Consider the following 27,692-nt stretch of genomic DNA (forward strand, 5'->3'; position numbering starts at 1 on the left):
ATCTTTACAAATTATGCACTTTTTGTGACTGTGAGATTGTGCATTTTATAGTTTGTGACTTGTTCCCATAGTAATAATTAATCATAAAGTGCTTTCCATTATCGGTATTTGGGCCTGTAAAGTGTTTAGCATGCAGAGATGGCTTTTTGAATTTGTCTCTAATTTTCTTGTGACGAACTGAAAGTTCAGCGCCAAGGGCTTAATCCAGTGTCCAATTTGCATGCTCCGCTCTCTGCACAAGCCATGACAGTTGTTAAATATTTGATTATGTTCATTTATTGCTTTGGGCACCTATAAAAGCATAACTGTTAAATAACCATTAAACAATTTTAAAGTACATGCATAATTAGATGTAATTATTCCAACAAAACGAGAGTCAGCCATTAGACATTTTGCCAATTAGTGTTGCATAACTGCATCACCTTCCCACATCTTCCCCTCCATGTGCACGATACCAATTATCCTCTCTGGTATATACAAACAGGCAGCCCTGGGAAAGGCACAAGCAACATATATATATAATTGGTTTTCTTTTTAGTCCCATACTCTTTCTCGTTATAATGAGCCTGATTATAAACCATACGTGTGTTTCATTTTAAAGCGATATTATGAAATGTTTTGGTGTTGGAAAATGTAAGGGGACTGATGACATTGCCATTTTAAGTTGCTCTGACTTGTGCACTAGAGATGTTAGGGCTCATTTACATCCGCTAATGCAGTTTTGGTCCTTGCAATTTGCCCGCAGTCAGTTGCACAAAAAACACTTTTATTACATGTATTTGTGTCAGAATGCTCTTCTTGCAATATTCTATAACTGCACTTGGTAATGCTGCTACTGTGCCTGTTACTGAAGGGGAACTCTAGACCAGGTGATAGTTCCAGGCTTCTCTTCGTGAACAGTGACAATAAGTGCAGCACACTTGTGCCTAAAGAATCAGGTATGGGCCTCACTCATGCGGTGAACACTGGAAATTACAACAGATTGACTTTGCAGATCGGGGGCAGTTTTATCAAATTCTGCCCTGTTGCTCACTGCACTTACCTGATAACCCTGCCTGGTGCTCCTGTTAGCAGAAAAAATGCCCGGCCTGGGGTACCTGTGATAAAGCTACCCTCTCCTTTCTTCTGCCTTCACGCAGCTTGCGCTTGCTCAGTGGAGTGAAAATCCACATTTTACTATACTGTGTGAATGCGCTGGCCCCAGGATTCCGAAGATAGATGAGAAAAGGAAGAAAATTACTCAGTTGTATGAACCCTAGCCGGTGCAGTTTTGGCTAACAGGAGCACAGACCAATAGAAAATTGCAAGAAGCGCATTCTGACACAAATACATTTAGTGAAAGTGGTTTTATGTGCAACTGACCACGGGGAAATTGCAAGGTAAGTAATTGTAACTTTCTTTCTCCTTTAACATAACAACACTCTACTTCAGTAGCAATCCAGATGGATAAGTGGGTTTTAGATGGTAGGAGCGCCACTATAATAATAGAATGCCTAAGAATTTTTAAGAAGTTTTGCCTTTTGCTGAGCCTTGTACTGTTCTTCATTTTATGACATCTGATGCTGTGCCGATATTGGCAACCCATGGTAGAACACTTGTGTGTTGCTTCTCTGTGCCCTGGCAGTTGCAGGCAGTGGCATAATAATCTAAATGATTATCCAATAGGTGATACTTGACAGCATAACTGGAATACCTAATAATATTTAGCAAACAGCTGTAGCTGTCTGTGCCAAAATCCCAGCTCAGGGTAATAATTACCCCCTGCACAAAAGCAATTGTGTAAAATTTGTGGTTAAGTAAAAGGAATTTGCTGTTTCTTCAGCTGAGTGCCCGTATATATATCATCAGCATTTATATTTAGAGTGTGACATTTAAATTCTGTTGCCATGGAACCATCTATGAAATCTTCTACCAATATGTCACTCGCAGCTACATTTACATTTTTTTCTAAATTTATCAAATGCCTTTTGTGTAAAACCTTGTTTCTCAGTCCATTGCCCAGTGGTAGGTGGCATGCCAGCACTTACCTGCCCTTGTGATTATTCCTGTTACAGTCTGGAGGTACTTAATTTTATTGCGTAAGTATGGGGTATTTAAAAGGAGCACGATCTTGTTAATGAAGGGCTGTCAAACTCACAGTTAGCTGGCTGCCAGGAACTATAATTAAAGGGAAGTGTAAGGCAGCCATTGGGGGGTTTGACAGCCTTTAAGAAGGACTAGGAACAGTGATGGATAAAGTTCATTGCTTTCAGGTATCCAGACAAAGAAGTACAGTCTGCAGGCCACTTAGGAAAATCACTTATTAGCTTAAAGCTCCTATTGCAAGAATAATAAAATTAGAAACTGTATAACCTTTAGTGCCCACTTCTTGCTTCACTTAGTTTTTCCCTTACACTGGTGACACACTGGTTGAGCTGATGAGCCTCACCTGCAAACTGAGCTTTTCCTCCTGTTCATTGTAAGGGACATGCAGCTTATTGTGACTATTGAGCTAAAGGCCTCAGAAACTCTTTGCATCTAATAAAAGTGTTGCACATCACTTGTACGAGGGAATGGCAGACTCTGAACCTCTTGGCATTATAGTTGGACAACGCGCAATAGGTTTGTTTGAGAATTGCCCCCATTATTGCTAGCTATTAGTATTATTATTGCCCCCATATTTGCTAGCTAAAATTGCAGAAAAGCTCAGCTCAGCCATCTTACCGACTGAAGACTCTTCGGGTCTCACCACCGACACCTAACCTGCTTGCACATGTGCAGTTTAAGTGGATTTCCTGCTACCTCCAACTGCACATGTGCAAGCAGGTTCTTATCGGCGGAGAAACCCGAAGTGTCTTCAGTCAGTAAGAAGATGTGGGCGAGGTACGTGGCTGCGCTTCTCTGCAATTTTAGCTAGCGATTAGCGATAGGGACAGAGTGTAAACTTTAAAACTATGCAGTAAGGGAGAGGTGGGGGGGTCTAGCCAGTGATAGTTAAGGGTGTTTTTTGCGCCCGGGGGTATAGTTCTCCTTTAAAAACACGTGACTTTTCGTCACATACAGTTAGAAGTTAAAATTCTGCACTGTGGGCAGTTCTCTTTGGCCCCTCTGTAGCCCAAGTTCCATGTGCAAATTAGGATTCGGGTTCGGTTCAGTATTGGAACAAATCTTTCACAAAGGATTCAGCATTCAGGCGAATTTCAAAATAGTAGATTGCATCCCAGTGTTACAGCTTAAAAAAAATACATATTTTGGTTCAAGAATAAGATTAAAATTATTTGTATATATAAATAAGGTCAAAGAAGAGATAAAGAGAACCACGCATGCAGTGAAAAATTTTCAACTTCTGTGTTGAGTGATTGATTTTAAGGATTCAGATTTGGTTCAGCCAGGCACATGGATCCAGTCGAATCCGAATCCTGCTGAAAAAGGCAGAATCTTGACCGAATCCCAAACCGACTCCTGGATTTGGTACATCCCTAATAATTTTTCCAATAACTTTACTAGTGCTAAGTTTATTTATGATGTTAAAATGGAATTTTTGCATAGTTATAAATCTTGCTAGCCCTTCTTTGTCTAACCTTTCTTCTCTTCCCGACTCTCTTTCTAAAGAAAACTTAACATAAAAAATACAGGTATAGGACCCGTTATCCAGAATGCTCGGGACCAAGGGTATTCCAGATAAGGGGTCTTTCCTTAATTTGGATCTCCATACCTTAAGTCTACTAAAAAATCAATAAAACAATTAAACCCAATAGGATTGTTTTGCATCCAATAAGGATTATTTATATGTTAGTTGGGATTAAGTACAAGGTACTGTTTTATCTCTACACAGAAAGGGGAAATCGGTTTTAAAATTCTGAATTATTTGATTAAAATGGAATCTATGGGAGACAGACTTTCTGTAATTCGGAGCTTTCTGGATAATGGGTTAAGGGATCCTATACTTGTATTATTATTTAGTACTGTGCAGACTGAATGCTTAACAATTCTGCACAGCATTTCTCTAAATTTTAATGTTAATGCCCATGGCAACTATAATGCAACTTTATGGCCCCCCCAAACAGACAACAGACCCCCAAATATTGACAAGGATTGCAGGTAACATGGGGTTAGGCAGAGACATGGGCCCCAGGAATCAAGCAATTTTTGCTGAACCTTTATTTCATTATCTGAGATATGACTGTATATATCCACAAATGACTATTTAGCTGGGTTATTAGGCAAAATGGCGATTTAAATTCTTTAAAATGAAATATTGGTGACGCGGCTGCTCATTGCAGAGTGGAAACGGGTCTTTATGACCCTGGCATGTTTAGCTTTAAACAAGACTTTATTTCAAATTAAGCGCAACTGAGCTGTTAACATGCCTGAATCCAATATTCTCCTTTGCCCTTAATATTTTTGGCATCTCCTTCCAACATCTTGTTTCAATCAGAGCTTTTACTGTAGGTATAATACAGTCGTTGGAGATTCTTTAAGAATCATAATTCTTAAATCTTGAGAGGAATGCGGACATGCTTGGAGAATGAGGTGTCCTGCTGCTGTTTGCTGCCTGCCATCATTGTTCGGATCCATTAATCATTAGCTGCAAGTTGGGGGTAACATTTTGGGCTTTCTTTCAACTGGAAACTGTGCCCATATAAAATAAATTCCTTAACTGCTTACTGTAAGTATATTTTAGCAGTTATCCAACCTACAGAGAACATTTCCGGCACAAATACAAGGAAAGGGACTGACAAAACAACGAGCTTCTCATAAGGTGCCAGCAAATTATAAGAGCTGATTGTTTCAATTAGTATATGTAGGGACAATATCAAACGTATACCTGTATGCCTAGGTAACGGCTGATTTATGGCAGCAGCACAGATATGAGAGTTGAATAAGTCAATAATTGACGCAATTATTATCATGTGCTTAGTACATGGATATACTTACACCTGACACAGTTTTATGGTATCCGTCTACATAAAATAGCATGTTTTACTGCTTTGACTGTCAGACTTAACCTTGCCACAAACCCTTTTTGTGTCTTGTTTTATAAGACAGGAGGGCTTTGGGAAGCGAACAGGAGGATTATGGGAAGAAGAAGCAGACCGTTTCTGAGACATGGCAGAATCTGCCTGCTTTTCTCCTTAGGACGTGCCTATGGTGTATTTTGATCAAAACTGCTTAGCCATGACAAGTTAATGATAGTAAATCTTGCAGCTAGGTGCCATTTATGAAGATTATGGGCTGAAATTATTGTAGGGACTGACTCAAATGATAAACAGGCTTTGTAAAGGGCTGTGTAAAAATGTTTGCGGCTGTGGTTGAAGCTTGACATGCTGGGCCAAAGGGGTGATATTGTGGGTACACACAATTCCTATAGATATCACTTTCAGCTGAAATGTTTACAATTTACAGTGTGATATCATTCTACAAACGCTCAAGTACAATCTCTTGAAGGAGAAGTAAATCCATTTTATGCAAAAGGAACCCAGAAAAGGCCTCCCTTCCCTAATATCAGCAGCAGACTGAAAGCCAGGCTGGTCAGTGCCTAATGTTATCCTAAATAAAAGTTACTATGCACATAAAAAATGTGTGAAAATGTGGAATCTATCCAGGCTGGGTCAGCAACTTATTTACCGTGTTTGAGTCCCCTCAACTTTACTGTGGAGTTTAGTGGAATTACAGTTGTAGGGCCTAATAATATTGAAATTATGATGTCATACAAATAACTTAATGGAGAACTAAACCCTAAAAATGAATATGGCTAGAAATGCCATATTTTATATACGAATTTACTGAACCAGCCTAAAGGTTTAACATCTCTATAATAGTAATGATCCAGGCCATCTTGGATTCTGTTAGTAGTGTCTGTGACACTCACATGCTCAGTGGGCTCTGAGCAGTTACTGAGAAGCTAAATTAGGGATTGTAGCAAAATATCAAGCAGAAAATTTGGTTTGTCTTTCATAGATGGTGATGCTTCAAATTTAGAGCTACTGGGGGCATCTTTGGGGCACAGATCTTCCCTGATAATCGTCTGGTTTTGCCTTGGGCTCGTAAAGTAGCCCAAAACATAATGTACCACATTTCTGCCCTACTTCTTTAGTTAGGCTTTAGTTGTCCTTTAAAGGAGTGTCAGTGTCATTGTGGTCACAAAGGGATGATGCATTTGATGCAGTTACACTGCGCCTACTTCAGTTGCATCCAATTTGCAACTGTGTACGTTTTGATGCAAATTGGGTTTAGTTTCACCTAATCTTTTCCAAGATTGCCTGGCATCAAAGTACGCAACTAACTGCTGAGAAATTGCAAGGACTGCAAGTGCAGACATAAAGGAGTCCTATGGTGGTTACACCTGTCGTCCCGTGCAGTGGCTTTTTAATTCATTTCACCCTTGATGAAACTATATGAGACAGACTGTTCTTTCCTGTGTTACCTGTACTCTCAGCACCAGTTGAGATGCAACACACAGCGACTCGCATATGTGCTATGCTGCATCTTAGTTGTGTACAGGAGTAACTGCCTGTTTGTAGGAGCAATTTGTAAATTGATAGTAGTTAAGTTGTTGGCCTATAGGAATTACTACCTATAACAGTCTTGCGTATATGGTAAACTGTATTGTCTCTTGTTGTGCAATTAGGGTTGCCACCTTTTTCTGTGACTATTTGGGGGGGGGGGGGGTACACGAAGAGAGGGATTTATAGGCCATTACAATTTGTAATACCAGTCGCTGCCCTAGCTGGTGGCAACCCTAAGTGAAATGTAAATGTCATATGTGTCCATGACTGTTTCAAAGCTTAGACTTGCAGTTTATATCAGTAACATGGGAGAAATAAATGTTTCTTCCTCTCTAATCTGCAGGTTCACCTGTTGAAAACATTAGCTGCCTTTAATTTGTCCCTTGTGGTTATCACCCACTGAGCACACACCATTATTCACTTGATTCATCCTTTGTACAGCTGCACTAAGGCTGCCACTGTGTTAGTCTTTGCAATTTGGCAGGACAAGACAGAGCTTTCACAGCAGAAAACAAAGCCAGGGCCTTCAAGTGACAAACCTTAAAAACAAATAAAAGGAAATGTTCCCGTCTGAAGATAAGTAGGCCTAAATCTGTGGTTCCTTCTAGTCTTATGGAAAATGTAACCCTACAGACTGGAAGCTGATTATGTATCAGAAACACCCATTATCCTGAGGCACCAAATTATGGGAAGGCCATCTCCTGTAGGGTCCAATCAAGCAAATTACTAAAATGATTTCCTTTTTCTCTGTAATAATAAAATGGTACCTTATACTTAATGGTAACTAAGCTGCTTAAACCCATATTGGTATATTGGCGGCACAACGTCTTGCTGGGTATAATTAACGTTTAAAGTGATTTTTAGCAGACTCATTTTATGGTGATCCAAATTGCAGAAAGACCCCATATCCAGAAAACCACACACCATATCATGGTACTACACTTTACTATAGCACTATATCATGTTACTACACTTACTATAGCACTGTATCATGGTACTACACTTACTGTAGCATTGTGTCATGGTACTACACTTACTGTAGCATTGTGTCATGGTACTACACTTACTATAGCACTGTATCATGGTACTACACTTACTATAGCACTGTATCATGGTACTACACTTACTATAGCACTGTATCATGTTACTACACTTACTATAGCATTGAATCATGGTACTACACTTACTATAGCATTGAATCATGGTACTACACTTACTATAGCATTGTGTCATGGTACTATACTTGCTATAGCACTGTATGATGTTACTACACTTACTATAGAATTGTATCATGGTACTACACTTACTATAGCATTGTATCATGGTACTACACTTACTATAGCATTGTGTCATGGTACTACACTTACTATAGCATTGTATCATGGTACTACACTTACTATAGCATTGTATCATGGTACTACACTTACTATAGCATTGTGTCATGGTACTACACTTACTATAGCATTGTATCATGGTACTACACTTACTATAACACTGTATTGTGGTACTACATTGAACTCTACCCTCTAACATGGTAGGTATGCTCTAGTTACCTGTCAAAGTTTATACTGTACTTATTATAATACTGTAGCATGGTTCTACGCCAGCTATATAATAATGTAACCTGGCACTATATTGTATTTGGTATGCCACTTTAACATGGTGCTACACTTAGTAAAATGCACCTCTTTTCACTTTACTGTATATAAAGTAGTGTAACTTGGTGCTATAATATTGTACAACGTGTGTACATTTATTAAAAGTGAACAATAGTACATATTATTATTACCATTGCTAAGATCTGCATTTTAAGACTTAATCTCATCTATATGACCCTTCCTCCATGCTTCTGTAAACCTAGATAGTGCTCCTTTATTAGGCAAAAGAATCATGTAAGCCATTATTTAATACTGTTTTTCTGCATGTTTCTGTAATTATGCCCAATCTGACTCACTTTCTTCTATTTCCAGCAATCGTTGATGATGAAAGGCTTTCTGCAGAGGAAATGGATGAAAGGAGGCGGCAGAACATTGCTTATGAGTATTTATGCCATCTAGAGGAAGCAAAAAGGTAAAAAGAAATAAATAAAGACCGTTTCCACTTTCCATGTTTTGACCTTTGCTCTGCAAATCTGAAAGCAAGCTGGGATTCGCTACTGGCAGTAATGTATGTTCAGTTAATTGGGCAGAGTAGGAGAGACATGGTCTAAGCCCCCACAAATTTTGAAAAACAGTCCACTTTGTTTGAGAATGCTGAAGTTGTTGTTAATGTACAAGGATGTAATATTTGTCTTTATTTACATTTTTTTTTGAAGAGGAACTGGCATAACTATTACATTTTCACCTAAACTATTATATATGTGTAATAAATCTGTTCCACAGATTTCACTTGCAGATTGGCATCTTTTACCTAATGTATTTCCCATCATATTGTATATACTAAATTCCTTACTTGGGCTTATATCAGCAAGATCACTAGTTGACACATTCAGCCTGGGACTCAAAGCATGTTAGGCAAAATGAGCACTGGCTTGGGTGCCTAGGCAAGCGAGTATAATCTATGATGGGTGCCTAACATTTTGCTTAACATGCTTTACTATGCACCGTATCTGCCTGTCAGTTCACACATTGCAGCAAATTTTGGCATGAAAATCCATACATTTGTGTTTTACAATAAAATGCCGTTAAAAATAAGTCTGGACAGGTTGTGAGCCATGAAAATCTTTTGGAGGGCCCCATTCTACTTGTCGGCCTTCAATTGTTGGTACTTAAAAGAACAAGTATAGTGTTACTGTGTGAGATGTGACTTGAGGCTGCATTCAACTATGGGACTCTCAACTTTAATCCAGTTGCAAATGAGCAGAAGCAGCTTTGATTATTCTCAAATTAAATTTATCTTTGTGACAATACACCTGTTTCAGGAGGTTTGTAGCTGCAATAAAGTAACCATAAAAAAAAAAGTTGTGTGAATGAGATGCAACTAAGGTAGAATCCAAGGTTAAGTGTAAGTAAGAGGAATGTGGTTGTTCAGCATTGTACATTCCACACTGATTTGCTCCTTGTAGGGAGAGCTGAAATAATATGCTGCCCTAATGGACCTTTGAACAGGAGCATTGTTTATTCGGAAGGGGACGGCCGGGTGCTTTTATAGACGCCCAACTACAGTGAATTCATATTAATAAAGAGTTATTGCTATTAAGCTCTTGGTTTTGTGGGACTCTCCCTATATAAATGGATTGCATTAAATCTAATTACGCCTCTTTAAACTTGCATATTGGAGCTACTGATGCTTTGGGAGTTTCTGGGGGACTTTCTGCAAAAAGGGCATGCATCATCACAAACTGATTCCCTTTTAATTAACCAGTGTAATCTCTTTCTCAAGATTATACAGTTCTGTTTATTTCTTTTAAAGGGTCTGTGGTTCAGTTTGCTAATATTATTTATGTTTCTGTGTCTCATGTTTAGACATACCATTTTCATTTCTCTTGAGCCAGCAGTGCTGTAAATGTAACAATTATAATAATAATTGTAATTATTTCGCCACCGACCTCGACTGACCCCCCCCCCGCACACCGCTTAACTCATACAGAGCAGTGGGGGAAGGATGCGCTAAAGTTTCTGCGTACTGTGGGCCGGGGCATTTGTAAATTTTGTAAATTGAAGATAAATTTAAGATTATTGGTAAAATTCTGAGTTTTCAGATAAACCAAATTCAAACCCATGTAAATGTTTTAGATTTTGTCCATATTTCAATATGCTAATTATAGTTTAATATATGCTAACTATAGTTTAACCGCAATTGAAAATTCAGAGTCCTGCCGTAGGTTCCAGTATTCAAAGAAAGTACTCATCAACAGGTAACAGGCCCCGTGCTGGCTGTACAACTTTCAAATTCAATCCAAATAACCTGGAGAGTACACATGTTCTTCAGTGCAACAGTGTAATTTATTGAGATATCACTGCACTACATGTTTCAGCTAACAGCCATATGCACCTGAGGAAGGCTGTTAGCTGAAACATGTAGTGCAGTGATATCTCAATAAATTACACTGTTGCACTGAAGAACATGTGTACTCTCCAGGTTATTTGGATTGAATCTAACTATAGTTTAGTTTATAGTAGAGTTCTGAGCTACTATCCACATTATGGATCTTGTGTTTTACTGCTGGAAGCATAATTAGAGATGCACCAAATCCACTATTTTGGTATTCGTCCAAACTCTGAATCCTTTGGAAAAGATTCGGCCGAAAACCGAATCCAAATCCTAATTTACACATGCCAAAAAGAACAAAAAATTTTCAACTTTCAACCATTTTTATGTGACAAAAAGTCACATGATTTTAAAGATTTGTATTCCGTTCTGCCAGGTATGGATTTGGCTGAATCCGAATCCTGCTATAAAAGACTGAATTTTGGCCTGTGTATACATTGAAAATGTATGTATGTATATGTATGTATATCTTTATTTATAAAGCGCTACTTATGTACGCAGCGCTGTACAGTAGAATACATTAATACAAACAGGGGGTTATTAAGATAATAGATAAATACAAAATACAACAATAAATACAAGATACAGTTGCAATAAGAGTCAAAAACACAAGATGGAGGTCCCTGCCCCGTAGAGCTTACAGATTTACATTCAAAGCAAACAATAGCTGATACAAAAGGTGAAGAGGATCCTGCCCTGAAGAGCTTACAATCTTAAAAAAAGTCACAAACATTTTGTGGTATTGCTTTCTTAAATGTTCTTTGCTTGTAGGTATTGTTTCACTTTCTCAATTTTAGAGTAGTGCCAGGTTGTTCTACCATCAATGTACCATGGATGAGGATCATCCATGAATCATAATTTATTCTGGATGTTTTTGTGCCCATTAAGTTGCTAATGAAAGCAGAATATTTAGAATGTTCATCCTAGAAATACCAACACTGTTGTGGAAATATAAGGCATTAATGTCATTAATATTCATCTTCTGTAGTTTTTTTCTGAAATGAATGCATTTGTCCTTGGATATCATTAAAGGGAAAATTATCCCTTGAGTAGCCAGGTTTATTGTCACTTTTCCATCATTACAATTTCTATAAAAGACGACATACTGCTTTCTATGGACCTTTAACATGGTTATTTATTAACATTAGAGATAATGTTTTTCATGTCTATAGAGAATGTTGAATTCAAGGCTAATTCGCTCCTCTCCATTTGTATGAATAAAAGGATGAACAGCACATATACAGGGTTGTACATGAAGCCTTTGAACACATACACTGTAGTACAGCCAAATAAATAGTAGAGAAATAGTAGGAAACTACATTTAAACTATTTTATGGGGCACACCTCTGCAGCTGCTCAGCATGCTGTGACCCTTTTAATAAACACATTCCTCTGTCTCTTTCTATTTGAGACCCTCTGTCTAATGTTAGTGAGGCTTGCAGTCTCACTGACATGGACGTAATGTAGATTTAGTCTAAATACTTTCAGACCGCACAGTCCATTGCCAGTTAGATGATAACAGAATAGAGCACACAGTACAGTACATAGGTCTCAGACAAGTGGGCTTGAACACAAGAGTACTAGATCTTGTACAAGTTAAAGATGACAAATGATAAATGTTAAGAACAAAATATGGATGTAAACAGGTGCTCTGTTTGCCCCTAGGAACATCATATCACTCTGGAATGATTTTACATTTCAAATATATACATTTAAATATGCCCTTTTAAGCCTGATTTATGTTACATGTATTATATATATATAAATAATAAAACCTGACACAACACTGATGCAAACCTCAGATTGATTAAAATCAATTCTTGTCCCACGAAGCAACATTTCAGAGTATTCTAACCCCATTCTCAAGCATATATGAACAATGAATACAATCTCAAACATAACAATAGAGGCTTTTTAAATTGCAATACAGGAAGTTACCTAAAGGATATGACATCATGGCTTCTGTTTTAGAACACAATTTTAACCCTTTAGTCTCTTATTTAGTTATACAATCTCAACTACCTATTGGTAGTTCTCCCCCATTGTCCCTTATTCAGCTAAAGGAGAAAAAAACAGAATCAAAGAATAGTAAAACCTAAACAAATTGCTTATAAAAAGATATATAAATCATAATCTTTAGTCAATCCATTAGGTGCCAATGAATTTTACTGATGTACCCACCACATCTCCCTTATTCTAAGTGAAATCTCCCGATCTCCTCCACGTTTAAGTGGGGGTGCTCTCTAAAACCATATATTTTAAATCCGATTCAGTATGTCCTATCTCTATGTAATGTTTAGAGACAGGAAATTTAGTATTGCCTCTCCTAATTGTTGACCAATGTTGTGAGATACGTGTCTTTACCTGCTACGTGGTCTCACTTACATAGATGAAACCATAAGGGCAGACAATACATTACAAATTTTGTTAAACATGTGAAGTGCCCCTTAAGTTGATAATTATGCCCAGTCTGGGGATGTCTGAACTGCCCCTTTATTTACACAACAACATTGGTTGTGGCATGGGCTGGTTTTAACCATCTGCAGTATATTCAAATGTAATTATAAATTCTAGTCTTCTAGCCTCCCTTGATTGCAAGGTACCACGCTGTGAGTGTACAGAAAGGAACTGTACCTTCAGCATTTACTAAAATACAATACATAATTATGTTCTGTATTACTAAATGGAAAATATTGTGTTTAGCAACTTGTAATGGGGCAAAGACAGGCCCGGGCTGGCAACCTGTGGGTTCAGGCAAATGCCAGAGGGGCTGCTGTAAGATGCCACAGACAGTCACTATTTATTGGGCTGGTGGGGGGCTGTTTGGGCCTCTGTGTACTTGGAATGCCAAGGCATATTTTGAATCCCAGTCCAGGCCTGGGCAAAGCTGGGACAGTTTTTGGGGCCCTGGTTACATCCAGCCACGATCCCTTGCTTCTACCCAAGCCCTGTATTTAATTCTGGGATAATTCATACAAATTTGGGAGTGGTGAGATCTCTGCTCTTGGCAGTTAGAGTGCTTTGATTGTACTTCAACAACGACTGAAGAGGTAGCTCGAATATGGAGTGGTACGCCCGTCATTTTACCCAACTGTTGCTATCTTGATTTAATTTACCTTCTACTCTATACTCCTTTATTCTGCAACTGCTGCTTTGGAGCTGCCTGGACCTTGGGAATCTTTACTTCCCAGCACCCCAAACACAGTTCTGGTGTTCAGGCACAGTGAGGAAGTTTTTATTTCAGTGCTAATGTTCCTTTAAACAGAGCTACAATGAATGGAATCCAGCCCAGATCTTCAGAAGATTAGAAGTAGCGTTTCTTGCTCAGGGAAACCTTTTGTGTATAATCTATCTGCATTGTACTTTGGTATTTGGTACATTTGGTATTTTCAGCCTTTTTCAAACGAGAATCACATCTGCTGCCAAAAAAAGAAAAAAATATTTTCTTGTAACCTGAACCGTCACATTATTTTTTTTATTAAATTAATTTTATTTTGAATTAATTTTAATTGAATTTAATTTAAAAAGAGAATTGTATTGCCAGATGAGGTAGGTAAGGGAATATCAGCCTGTCTGTATATACAGGATATTAGCCTATGGATAACATTGGTCCTTATTTGCATTCAGTGTAGTGGCAACACTGGACTCCAAAAAACATTTAGAGTGGCTCCAAACCTTTGGGAAGAGGGTCTGTTTCACATGTATATGGAAGGTAATGGATCTGTTATCTGCAAACCCATTATTCAGAAATTGCTGAATAATGCTATTGGGTTTATTTAATGTTAAAATTAGTTTTTAGTAGACTTAAGGTATGGAGATCCAAATTACAGAAAGACCCATTATCTGGTCCAAGAACATTCTGGATAACAAGTCTCATACCTGTAATGATGTTGTACATAAGTTTAAACACCCCCCCCCCCACCCCTATCGGGCCCTCTGTACTCCTGGGCCCCAAGTAGCCTCTAGATGTGCACTCTCTATTGTTACACTCTTACATGCAAACAGTCATCTGTGCTAAATTAAGACTGGAATTCACTTTAAGACTGTGGGGTCATGTCAGTAAAAGTGGGGTTCTGGGCTACAGGCTAGATGGCACTGGGAGCAAACATTCCACTTTTTATTATCTTGGGTTGCCAGTTAGCAGTTTCATTTTCAGAAAATGATTTCAGACTGAATACCTTTCTCTTGCAGTGAATAGTGCTGGGAACATGGGATTTCTCTCCCATCCTGAGCTGCCTGGTACTGATATCTAATACCACGGTGGCTGCTAATATATTAGAATATGGTTTTTCAGTGTTTATGTAAAAAAATAAAATCAGAACAACAAGCAATCTTATAGCTTTTGTATATCTGTTTTTGAAACCACAACCCACACACAAGATCTCATCCAAAAAGTAGTAAGGTCTCGGATTGAAATTGAAACTCTGCCATGTTAGCTTAAAGGGCCAGGCATGTCCCTGGGAAAATAGAGAGAGTAGGCGGGGTTTTTTATTGAAAAAAGTTTCTTTGGGAGCCCAGGTTGGCACAAACTGTTAGAGGCTCTTACTGGAATATATACTTTGTGTGACTGAGTTTCTAGGAAAGGTTTACACATTAATCGTCCTTTGCAAAGACATTCAGGGAGAAGGCTGCTGGTTGGTTGAGTCAGTGGAACGTGGCAGCCCATTGCTCAAGGCCGGGTGCTGCAAATTGTAGTTCCAACAACTGTAGGGCCAAACAATGGACCGTTCTTCTTCATAGTAGATTTATGAACTGAGACACCAGTAAAGGCAGCCGTGGCTGCAGTGGGGAGAGACAGCATACTCTGGTTTCTGCAGAAATGAAGTCCCCACCATCACAGCACCAAACCAAGATGTATAGGAACAGAGAGGAGCTTTGTGTTGAAGTTTCCTTATTCATTTTTGCTAGAAGTTTATTGTCAATGCTTTTAGCAACTATTTACACATTATGTTGGTACTAATGAGTATGGCTCCCTTCCAGATAAGCTGCCTGGCAAGTGATTGAGTTCCACTGCACCAAACCCAGGTGCTTTGGTGCATAAAAGTGAATTGTGGGGCTTGCCTTCAATGTGAGCAGAGCTGTGTCTGTGTCAAGTATGGCACCTTTGTGGCCTCGTGTTTTTGTTTTCTCTATGTAATGCAGAAATAAATGAAAAGTAAAATTCTATAATGAAATTAAAGGGGTAGTTTAAATTAACTTGTAGTATGCTATAGAATGGCTATTTCTAAGCAACTTTTCAATTGGCCTTCATTTCTTCTTCTTCTTTCTTCTTCTTCCAGCTTACAAATTGGGGTCACAGACCCCAACTTCTAAAAAACAAATGTTGCATAATACTACAATTTAATTGTTATTGCTACTTATTATTCATCTTTATATTCAGGCCCTCTCCTATTCATATTCCAGTTTCTCAGTCAAATCTGTGCCTGCTTACTAGGGTAATTTGGAACCTAGCAACCAGATAGCTGCTGAAATTTCAAACTGGAGAGCTGCTGATTAAAACTAAATAACTCTGAAACTGCAAATAATTAAAAAAAATAATTTAGAATTTTCTCAGAATATCACTCTCTATATCATGATAATTTAAAGGTGAACAACTCCTTTAGAAAACAGACTATCATCATTATATTATACCAGATGACGTGGCTTCCTGTGCCGCTATCAGAATTGCTATACTTGTGTCTGTACAATAAATCAGTTCATAAAAAGGTGTGCCAGTGACTCATAGTCCATATACAAACACCAGAGGGTATTAGGGCTGTGTAACAATTGCCGTTTTCTCTGCTGGTGGAGAAAATGCAAATACTATACAAACCTCTGTGTCTCCAAGTTGTGGCTACAAGCGCATCCTCCTGTCACTGTATACTCCAAATGGATTTCCGCCTAAAAACACTGTGCATTTTCATGCTGAAATCCCCTGTGAGCAGTGACATAGTTACATAGGGTTGAAAAAAGACCTGTGTCCATCAAGTTCAACCCATCCAAGTAAACCCAGCACACCTAACCCACACCTACCAATCTATACACTCACATACATAAACTATAAATACAACCACTAGTACTAACTGTAGATATTAGTATCACAATAGCCTTGGATATTCTGATTGATCAAGAACTCATCCAGGCCCCTCTTAAAGGCATTAACAGAATCTGCCATTACCACATCACTAGGAAGGGCATTCCATAACCTCACTGCCCTCACCGTGAAAAACCACCTACGCTGCTTCAAATGGAAGCTCCGTTCCTCTAATCTAAAGGGGTGACCTCTGGTGCGTTGATTGTTTTTATGGGAAAAAAGAACATCCCCCAACTGCCTATAATCCCCTCTAATGTACTTGTACAGAGTAATCATGTCCCCTCACAAGCGCCTCTTTTCCAGAGAAAACAACCCCAACCTCGACAGTCTAACCTCATAGTTTAAATCTTCCATCCCCTTAACCAGTTTAGTTGCACGTCTCTGCACTCTCTCCAGCTCATTAATATCCTTCTTAAGGACTGGAGCCCAAAACTGCACTGCATACTCAAGGTGAGGCCTTACCAGGGACCTATAAAGGGGCAAAATTATGTTCTCATCCCTTGAGTCAATGCCCTTTTTTATACAAGACAGCACTTTATTTGCTTTAGTAGCCACAGAATGACACTGCCTGGAATTAGACAACTTGTTATCAACAAAAACCCCTAGATCCTTCTCCATTAAGGAAACCCCCAACACACTCCCATTCAGTAGATAGTTTGCGTTTATATTATTTCTACCAAAGTGCATAACTTTGCACTTATCAACATTGAACATTGACAGCTGGAAGTCATGCAACTGCTGGGGCAGTTCAGCACTGTATTGGTGGTTTCTCCACCGGTCATGTGACTTGGCCCATAAGGTATTACGCATGATGGTCAGGGTGCTGTGCTTGTTGATGTCCCAAACATTGTATCCAGTAGGGCATGTACATTTGGGGCTTGAGATAAATTATTTACATTTTTTAGATCTAGAATGTTGGGAGGTTCATAATGAACTGATCAAAGTCACATATTTGGCCCAAATGTTTACTTCCTCATATAAGATTGTTCCGCTCTGTTGTGTTCCATTGTTTTCAAAAGGTTCATTTGTTTCTGTTTGTGGCAGTTCACTTTTACAAAGCCAATCATTTTTTAAATACTATGCCGCAAATAATTACTTTTTTCATTTGTGTTAAATTTTATTTTTAGGTGTAGGTTTTAAAACTTAACTGTAATCTGTAAAACAGGTCGCAAACTTGTTGTATGTACAGGAATGGGGCCTGTTATCCAGAATGCTCAGGACCCGGGGTATTCCAGATAAGGGATCTTTCCGTAATTTGGATCTCTATAACTTAAGTCTGCTAAAAATCATTTAAATATTCAGTTAACCAATAGGATTGTTTTTCCTCCAATAAGGATTAATTATATCTTAGTTGGGATCAAGTACAGGTACTGTTTTATTATTACAGAGAAAAAGGAAATCATTTTAAAAATTAGAATTATTTGCTTATAATGAAGTCTATGGGAGATGGCCATTCTGTAATTTAGAACTTTTTGGATAACGGGTTTCCGGATAAGGGATCCCATACCTGTATTATATAATATATCCCTGAGGAAGAGCACAGATTGTGCTCGAAACGTTGGAATTTTTTCAATAAAACCACTTTTTCTTTTGTATCAAGTCCCTGTGTGTGCGGCACTCTTTCTACTATATTTTTGTTTTTTGACCTGCACCAAGGGCATTTGGACTTGTATAGGGTGTGCTCCTCCCTGTATACTGTATTATATAATATGATATTTCTTAAATTGGGCTCTGTGGGAGATGGCTTTCTTACAATTCAGAACTTTCTGGATAATGGACACTCATGAAACACAAAACTCATGAAAAAGAGAAACAATTAATGTATTTAGTCATAAAAATCTTTACATAAAGAGCCCTACGAGCTATCATAGCTCTTACTGGTCACTCCCTGGGAACTTTTTCCATACTTGCATTGCTCCACAACTTTTTATATATTTAAATGTTGATCACGGGTAAAAAAAAGGTTGGGGCCCCCTGCTGTAAGCAGTTAGTGGGGTGCTGATACCTCTAGACTAAGCATCAGACCACATTGGAGCCTGGGTGTATGGTTGCATGTTTCTATAGGATCGGTACAATTGCCATAATATATTATTATTTTTCAGCATTTGCCTGAAAGGGGATTTATCACCCAGACATAAAAAGCTGTATAATAAAAGCCCTTTTCAAATTAAACAAGAAACCCAAAATCATTTTTTTATTACCACATCCATACCCATTATACAAGCATTTAAAAATCCCAGCTGTCAATCATATATTGCAGGCATAGAGTTGGGGCAGACAGTTACTTTCACTTTCAATTCAGAACTTCTTAGATGTCGCTTCCCTCCTCACATTCCCCCTCCCTCCTCACCATGTAATTGTGTAACCAGTGCATGGACATGGGTATCAGGTCCCCCCATACTGGCACAGAAACAAGATTTTGGCAGGATGCAATGCCTGCTTTGATAACAGTGCCCACAAAATGGCACCTGCCTGCTTGCTGCAATTGGGAATTCCAAGGCTGAACAAAATAAGATTAAAATAATTTATATGGTGTAAGTAAAGTTTATTTTGCTTGACAAACACAATAGAAAACAATTTGGAATTATTTCTTAAGGTGACAGGTCCCCTTTAAGGCCAGTTTCACAGTAGGAGTTAAAATAACCGTTTTGCTAACCCGCTCTGGTGGTTCAGAGCAGTGGCCTGCCAGTCACGAGACAGGAAACAAAAGCCATACATGTGAAGAACATGCCCAGTTCTCGGCCAGGTATCTGTGGACCAATAAGCTGGTAGTCAAAACTCCTTTCTTTGCAAAAAAAAAAAAAATCTGAAGGAGAAAACACCTGATTCCACTTTGTGCCCTTAGTAAGGATATTCTCTGCAGATACCTCCCACTAAGCACCTATTTGGCTGGCCTAGGCTATAACACTTTTGCACATGGGACTAGTATGTTTCTGGTAGACAAATAAATAATAAATAATACATATATAAATTATATAGCATGATCCTATCTAAAATATATGGTACTCACTACTGGCAAAACCCTAAAGTAAAGACGGATACCTATTTAAAACTGGGACCGAGAAAATGTTTTGTTCTCTTTACCATTAATAAGTTGGACCTCTGGTTTGTACAATATCTCTGCATTCTATCAAAAGGAAAGGCAGCTGAGGTAGTGTAGCCTGGAATTAGCTTGGCACTGAGTAGTTTTCTCCCACTAAGCAATGACTCAAACGCCGAGCACAGCCTTGGAATAGTTCTGAAGTCACTCACATCCATCATCTGTGCGAGTACAATTTCATGCTTGTTTGTGACATTAAAAATCTGGCCTTAGATCCGCAGTACAGAATATCGCAGAGATTGCCCAAAAGGCTAAATTTACTGACAGATTTTCCATTCTGCATCCCTGGGACTATGATCCTCTTTATTTATTTCGCTTAAAACAATGGGGCTACAGAAACAATATGTATATATCACTGGGGATAGGAACTAGTTCAACAACCAGTGGGGTATGACAGATATGTTCTGTTACTGTTAAGCAATGAGCAATTAACCATTCCCATAGCTGCTGTACTGCTGCATGGCTTTTAAGCTTTTGGGTAGTGGTACAAGGTGCATTTTGTTGCTACATAGTATTGCCGCTTAGTGGGTGGGAAACAAATAACTCCAAATCCCCCCTCTATTCATTTTGAACTGAAATTGGCTGAAAGTACCTGGTGCAGTTCGTTGTTTTTCCAGAGCATGTGTATTTATATCTGGTGGGGTGGGGCACAGGCATGGCCTGGCTAAATTAGTTGGGGGGCAAAAATAACCCAGATTTATATCCAGGAATGTTGACATAGTGTAATAAGCAGTCGTTTTTAGCTCATCCTCTTCTCACTTAACCTCTATATTTTCCTAGTTTTTTATCTTTTTGCGCTAAAATCTATTCTTCTTTATATTTAGTTGATTTGTTCCCCTTGAGAAATAGGAAATGACCATAATTTAGGGTAAATGGTTAGAAGCAGGATGGCCCACTGACACCTGGGCCCACCGGGACTTTTCCTGGTATCCCTGTGGGCCAGTCCGACACTGCTTATGCCACTTATTTCAGTGGTAGATGTAGCTAGAACCAGCAGTGCAGGGAGCAGTAGCCATTGCTCCTTCCTTCAAGAATTTATTTCACACAGCCCTGGTCAGATTTGTTAAGGAGAATCACAGAAGTATAAGGGAATTCTGGGCTGAAGGGTAACACACTTTTGCAACATTGTATCAGTGGTACATGCAGTCATAGTCAGCAGTTCAGATACAGCTTTCAATAGCAACTACATTTACCAATCACCAATCATTATATTTACAGATAATATATATATTGAAAGTTTGCTTAGAATTACATTTGCTTTAAATTTCATATATCGCTCTGCTGCTAAACATTTGCAGTAGACAATATATTTTCCACATGTAGCTTTTAAAAATGTTATTTTCAAACATACTGGAAAGAAATGTAATCGCTAAGGATTTGAGACTGTATCAGGCTCGTTCTTTGCTGATGGAGAGGACTCCCTGCTGCACTGGGAACGTATTGGAAGGCCTGTTTCCTGTACAATGTTGCTGCTGCCAGGATTAATATGATATAAAATAAAAAGGCAAACATTCTATAACCCCCCCTCTTTTTTGTCATTGCTATGCTTATTTTTAAAGAGACCATATTATTTTTTAAGGAGAAGGAAAGTTACCGGCTGGTGCTCCTGTTAGGGACAAACTGCAGCGGCTCTGGGGTGTACGTTAGCGAGTGTCTCCTCTTCCTCCTTCAGTCTCTGCACATGCTCAGTTCAGTGACAGAACTTTTATCCAGCTCTTTCACTCAACTGCGCAAGCGTGGACCCCGGGATTGCTGTGAAAGGGAAGGAAGAGGATCACTCTCCTGCATTTACCCCGGGCCGATGCAGTTTTTTCCTAACAGGAACACCGGCCGGGGGTTTCAGGTAAGTGATTTACAATACCTGGGAGGTGCCTAACATTTGGTACCCCCTAGTTAGCCTAGTGATTTTTCTTCTTTAAAGAGCACCACAATAGAACTGCAAAATTACCCTGGACAAAAGAAAAATACATGAAAATGCTCTTGTGTTCCCCAATAGTAAACAGTACTAGTGACTTGTGGGTTGGGCATGTTTGGCCAGACATTCGCACAAGATTTGCAGGTCGTGGGCAGGTTTGGGTTAAGCTCTTCCTTACGCCCACCTGCAACCCTACTGTGCCCGGCTTCCGCCTCTAGCAGCCTCTATTTGTTGGTGCGTGCCTGCCCCACCCCGCCCCCTTCGTGGCATTAAAGGTACGGCGGATGTGGGCCTATAAATAGAGGTGGATTGCTGGGTCAGGTGCAGTTTGGGAGTGGGCGCGTTAGGGTCAGGTGAAGCAGCACTTGCAACATACAGTATGCAGACATAGGGTGCTTTTCAGCAAGATGTATGTATGCCTAACCAGCTGTGTTTCTAGGGCTGCTGTCACCTGAAGCAGCGGTCTTGATGCTGCCTTGTTCTTACCCTCTTTGTGCTTACCTGTTCCATGACAGAGCGGGTTGCCACGTTGCTAGTACAGAGAGAGCTATTTTACTCTCTGCACTAGAAGAGCTGAATTTTCATTTAAGAAAATGGAAATTTGTGTCTTAAAGTTACCAGAGGTGTCTTTTTGCCGCCCCTGGTAACTAGCCGCTATCTGCAGCCTGAGGCTAGGTTGTTATCCTAATTAGCTGGAGTGGAACTGTGCCTGACAGCCCCAGGTACTGGTACTATTTAGTCGAAAAATGCTCTTTGCATTGCAAAAATGCTCTTTGCATTGTGCAAATCTATCCAGCTGGTACAGCCAGGAGCTTTGTGATCACAAGAATAACCCAGCTTTGTGGAATGGGCACCTAACTGGTGGGCAAGCTGTCCAACAGTAAGGTGCCGGTCCACAAAGCTAGGGTGTTTTCAAAATCACAAACCTCCTGTCTTGGAGGTTGCACAATTAGCCTAATTTTGCCAGATTGGAAAGTTGTCCCAATTTTCCCCATCATTATTGCGTGTAAAATGTAAGTTCATATGTTTATTTGTAGTGTATAAGAAGTTTACGGTCCCAGCAGGTTTCTGTAGAGGCCAAATACATGTGTAGCTTGTTTGGAGGAGATTTAATGTAATGGTACTATTTAGCAGCCAGGAGGGACATATTAGGAGCCATGACTACTTAGCTATAAGGCTATAATAGAATTAATAAAGGATAACTGTGTTCTAATAACCAGTTCCTGTTGTGCAGATAGGAGTGAATGATCTAACTTAAGTTGGCTATGTTCTTTGCATTTAATGATAGCTGTGTGTATGCCTCTGGCTCTCTGTAAGCAGGGCTGCTGAGTCTTGGCTTGAGGTACACTGCTGAGAGAGAGAATTGAGGACCAATTGTTTGTTATATTTGCTGTTCAGCGTGCCAAGGTGATCAGCAGGTAATATAACCGGATCACAAACATTTTCCTGCTTCTGCTTTCACGAACTAAATGTGTTCCTACGTTTCTTGCCAAGAGCAATGGGTTCATTTGGGAGAAAGCACCCAGGGGATCCCTGCAAAGCAGAGGTTTGGCCATGTTTTTGTGTTTCAGGCAGACTGTGAGCTAAGCAGGGTAAAGTGTTAAAGTCAAGGCTTGAATCATTATGACTCATGACACCACTACTTTTCCTTATTGCTGATAGTGCGTAACTCACTACAGGCGCTCTCTAGTATTCTCAAAGTTTACTTTGTTTCTCAAGTTTATTCTTCCATTCTAAGTTTGCCCAAAGTGCCCAGCAGGCTGGTTCCTGACAATGTAGCATTGTGTACTATTTATGGGCTTATTCAAAGGCTATATATTAACTTTAATTTTTTATAAATGTTTGGCAAAACATATGGCCCTGGGTTAAAATACACAGAGATCTTAGGCTAATAGCACACATAGTGCATAAGCTGCCAAAGAAACACGCAATACCTACCTGCTTTGTTTGTTGACATGGGTGATTTCGGTTTTCTTCCGAAAATTGCACATTTTAGGTGGTTTCCATTCATGTCAGTAATAGGAGGCATGGTGCGTAGCATGATGTTCTCCATTACTGCATCAGGCAGCTTTCAGAGAAGCTAATTATTCGAATTTATTTTTTTAGTGGAAGCAGCCACGCTTGGCCTATATAGGTGTGATAGAACGCTAGCTCGATGTTACGAAAGATGTTTTAAACACCCTCAGTCCAACATGGTGGTGCCAGTGTTTTCCCACTAGTAGAGACCTGCATAAAAATATCAGATCAAATAATAAAATGCAAATTTGCTCTTACAAGTGGATTGCCTTTAAATCATTTTGAAGCACTCTGGTTTTTCAAGATAGTTTCACATGAATCTTACTCTAAATTAGGCCAAACTGTTAGGTACCCACCCAGTGATTATAATCGCCTACCCAATACCCTAGAGTTCAGCTGCAGTTTATTTCCCTTTAGATATGCTATATGGCAAACATGAGTGTATTGCAACTGTGTGCCTAAAAGGAGATCTATTATCTGTAAATTATCCAGAAAGCTCTACAGCAATATCATTTTTCAACATGAAAAGATCCCTTATTCCAAGAGCCCTAGGTCCAATGCATTCAAGACAAGCCCAGAACTAGAGGTAGGGAGTAGAGGCATGTGTCTAGGGTGCAACAGAGGGAGCTTCTGGTTGTCAAACTCCTTACCCCCCCTGGAGGGGTGGGGCAGTTGAGGGAGGGGGTGTGTCTTGAAAGTTTTCCTAGAATTGATTTCAGATAAAAGATGCATTTATATGCATGAACAGAATCTGCAGTTCTTTTACGTCACTGAATCCCTTTTCCATAATCATTAATGAAACAGTACAGTCGGTTTTTGAAATCTGTGACTGCTTTTTATTGTCTGTAGAACACGGCAGCCCCCACACTTACGTACAGAATGAATGTGAATATGCAGAGAAGGATGCACTGCGTACAAGAGATATATGTCCCTTTAGTTTAATGTATACTTATAATAAGCACATTCTTTTGCTAAGCAAATGTTATATTTTCTAGTCAATTCTTATGTTAAAAACCTGGAGCTATACATGAGTGGAAGTATATATACACACACACAATCACACACTTTCTAATAAGCCCTTGTTTTTATTGATGTTATATTATTAAACGGAGGAAGTTCCTTGTTTTCTCTATTTTTCTTTTTCTGAGTGGAAAATATCTGACATGCTTCAGTGAATTACTTGGCAGGGTATTGTAGACTGCTAAAATCTCTTAGGAATGACCATAAGGCTTTGCTTTGATATTAGAGAATGCAGATAGGTAAGATCATTCTGTAGCATGCGAGTAAAGCGCTTATTATCCGTTGGACAGGATGCATTGGAAACCTATTAATGTTTGCACAATGGGAGTGTACAGTGCCTTGCCACACACAAGGAAAAGGTGGCAGAGATTAAGAGATGTACAGGTGTGATAGGGTGCCTGTTGATATTAAAGGGGATCTAAACCTAAAGCAGCTTTTGCGTAATGAAAGAAGAGGTAACACTGAGCAACTTTCCAATAAACACTTATCAACAACTGTTACTGGTTTGTGAATGTAATTGCAATTGAAAGCACAATTTGTTTTCCCTTTCTCTTCTCTGGGTCTGATGCTTGAAACAATGTAGTTGTATCTGCTCTTCTCCACATGGCTTGAAACATTAGTTCAGGAGTCTGAACCAGAAGTAAAGAGAATGTAAATAGTCAGATGAATACTATGCCATTGAAAAGTGTTCTGAATGTATATTGGAAAGTTGCCTAAAATTAAATTTTCTTTTACTATGTGGAGAGCCTCTTTAACACTCATACGAGGTAGGGGGGGGGGGGGTTATTACAATATGGAATCATTTTACAGTTTATCAAAATATCTGAAATGAAATTTTTCGAATTGTCGCACAAAAACCAGCAAAAAAAATCCGAAACCTCTAAGGTTTCAAGGCAAAAGAGGAATCTTTCAGGAAAGGGAAGGAACATCTGCCATTGACTTCTACACAATCTTGACAAGTTTTAGCGACGGTAAATCCAATGGTTAGTAAATGGCCCCCTCGGTGTATAGTGTGAAAGTGAATCAGCTGAGAGAGCGTTTAGCAAGCAGGAAGCTCTTTTCATTCCACTGCTTTCCTAGGGAAAAGAAAACTGATCCATTTCAGGTTTGGTGGAATATTCATATAGCGCTGTTCCCCAGTCAGTGCTGCCAGTGGAGTTCTTATTGACAAAAGGCATAACTGGGAGTATCACAAGGCATTCGCGTGTGCTGTGTGTGGGAATATATTTGTGATTGTTAAACTGCCTTATATTTGTTAATCTGCACTTTACTCTAGGGGGCTGATTTACTAACCCACGAATCCGACCCGAATTGGAAAAGTTCCGACTTGAAAACGAACATTTTGCGACTTTTTCGTATGTTTTGCGATTTTTTCGGATTCTGTACGAATTTTTCGTTACCAATACGATTTTTGCGTAAAAACGCGAGTTTTTCGTATCCATTACGAAAGTTGCGTAAAAAGTTGCGCATTTTTCGTAGCGTTAAAACTTACGCGAAAAGTTGCGCATTTTTCGCGTAAGTTTTAACGCTACGCAAAATGCGCAACTTTTTACGCAACTTTCGTAATGGATAGGAAAACTCGCGTTTTTACGCTAAAATCGTATTGGTAACGAAAATCGCAAAGTACCGATCATTACGAAAAAAACGCAATCGGACTCCATTCGACTCGTTCGTGGGTAAGTAAATCAGCCCCTAGGTGTTTATTCATTAATAAGCTTCCTATACTTATAGGCAATAGTAAAAGGGTACAAAAAATATGTGATGTTGCAGTAGGAGGAAGAGTCTGTGTACCTGGGTGATTACCATACCTGACTATGTATATGTACTTGCTTTTTTATTTTTTATACAGCAGTGCAAGTGTTTCACCGCCGTTTGCCCTGTCAGGTCTGTGCACACGAGAGTGCCCATAAATTCTGAAAACTTGCCAGTGGGTACATAGTGATTCGGTTATGGCTTAACTTCAATAGAATGGTGTTTCCATCGATCATCACTGATAGATATAGACACTAGTTATTTTACACACGGAAAACTTTATTTATCGTGATACTAGTATTTGTACATATGAGTCAAAGCTACCATACCTCTTTCTCTGCCAGATCAAAATCAATTATTCATCATAGAGATGCTTCAGTGACCAAAGTCTGTTCTTAAATAAGTCACTACAACTGAGAAGAAATACAGGCCCATGGGGTTTTTTGGATAAGGGATCTTTGCTTTATTTAAATCCCCATACCTAACCCTACCCCTAAATCTACTAAAAAATCATTTAAACATTAAATAAACCCAATAGGAGTGTTTTATCTCCAATAAGGATGAATTACAGGGTAATTAAAAGGTAATAAAAATGTACAGTTTTATTACTGCAGAGAAAAGGAAATCATTTTTAAAAATGTGAATTATTTGATTAAAATTGAGTTCATGGGAGATGGTCATCCCATAATTCTGAGCTTTCTGAGTTGTTGGTTTCCATATAACAGATCCCATACATGTACTTTTTTTTTTTTTTAATTATAAGTAGGTATGGAACCTGTTATCCAGAATGCATGGGACCAGGGGTTTTCCGGATAAGGGGTCTTTCCTTAATTTGGATCTCCATACCTTAAGTCTGCTAAAAATCATTTAAACATTAAATAAACCCAGTGGAATTGTTTTACCTCCAATAAAGATTAATTATATCTTAGTTGGGATCAAGTACAAGGTTCTGTTTTATTATTACAGAAAAAAAGGAAATCATTTTTAAAAACATTGAATTATTTGATTAAAATGCAGTCTATGGGAGATGGACATTCCATAAATTGGAGCTTTCTGGATAACAGGTTTCCGCACAACAGATCCCATACCTGTATGTTATTTCTGGGTCTAAAGAGGTTTTTTTTAAAAAACAGATCAGTTAATAGAGCTTCTCCAGCAGAATCCTGCACTGAAATTCATTTTTAAAAAATGCAGACACACAGCCATGTGACCTGTGCTCTGATAAACTTCAGTCACACTTTACTGCTGAGCTGCAAGTTGGAGTGATATCACCCCCCTCCCAGCAACCGAACAGCAGAACAATGGTAAGGGAGCAAGATAGCAGCTCCCAGTAGGTAT

The 27,692-nt window shown here is 39.0% G+C and overlaps 1 protein-coding gene across 2 annotated transcripts in view; it reads left to right on the forward strand.

The window, feature by feature from the left end:
* Positions 1-27,692, forward strand: part of iqgap2 (IQ motif containing GTPase activating protein 2) — a 164,929-nt gene that overhangs the window by 23,571 nt on the left and 113,666 nt on the right. For both annotated transcript variants that reach the window (XM_031893843.1, XM_031893849.1), the window contains exon 2: positions 8,459-8,558. In XM_031893843.1, the coding sequence (XP_031749703.1) occupies positions 8,459-8,558 (100 nt within the window). The remainder of the gene's footprint in view (positions 1-8,458; positions 8,559-27,692) is intronic.

This window comes from Xenopus tropicalis, chromosome 1, assembly GCF_000004195.4.
Source record: "Xenopus tropicalis strain Nigerian chromosome 1, UCB_Xtro_10.0, whole genome shotgun sequence".
NCBI lineage: Eukaryota > Metazoa > Chordata > Amphibia > Anura > Pipidae > Xenopus > Xenopus tropicalis.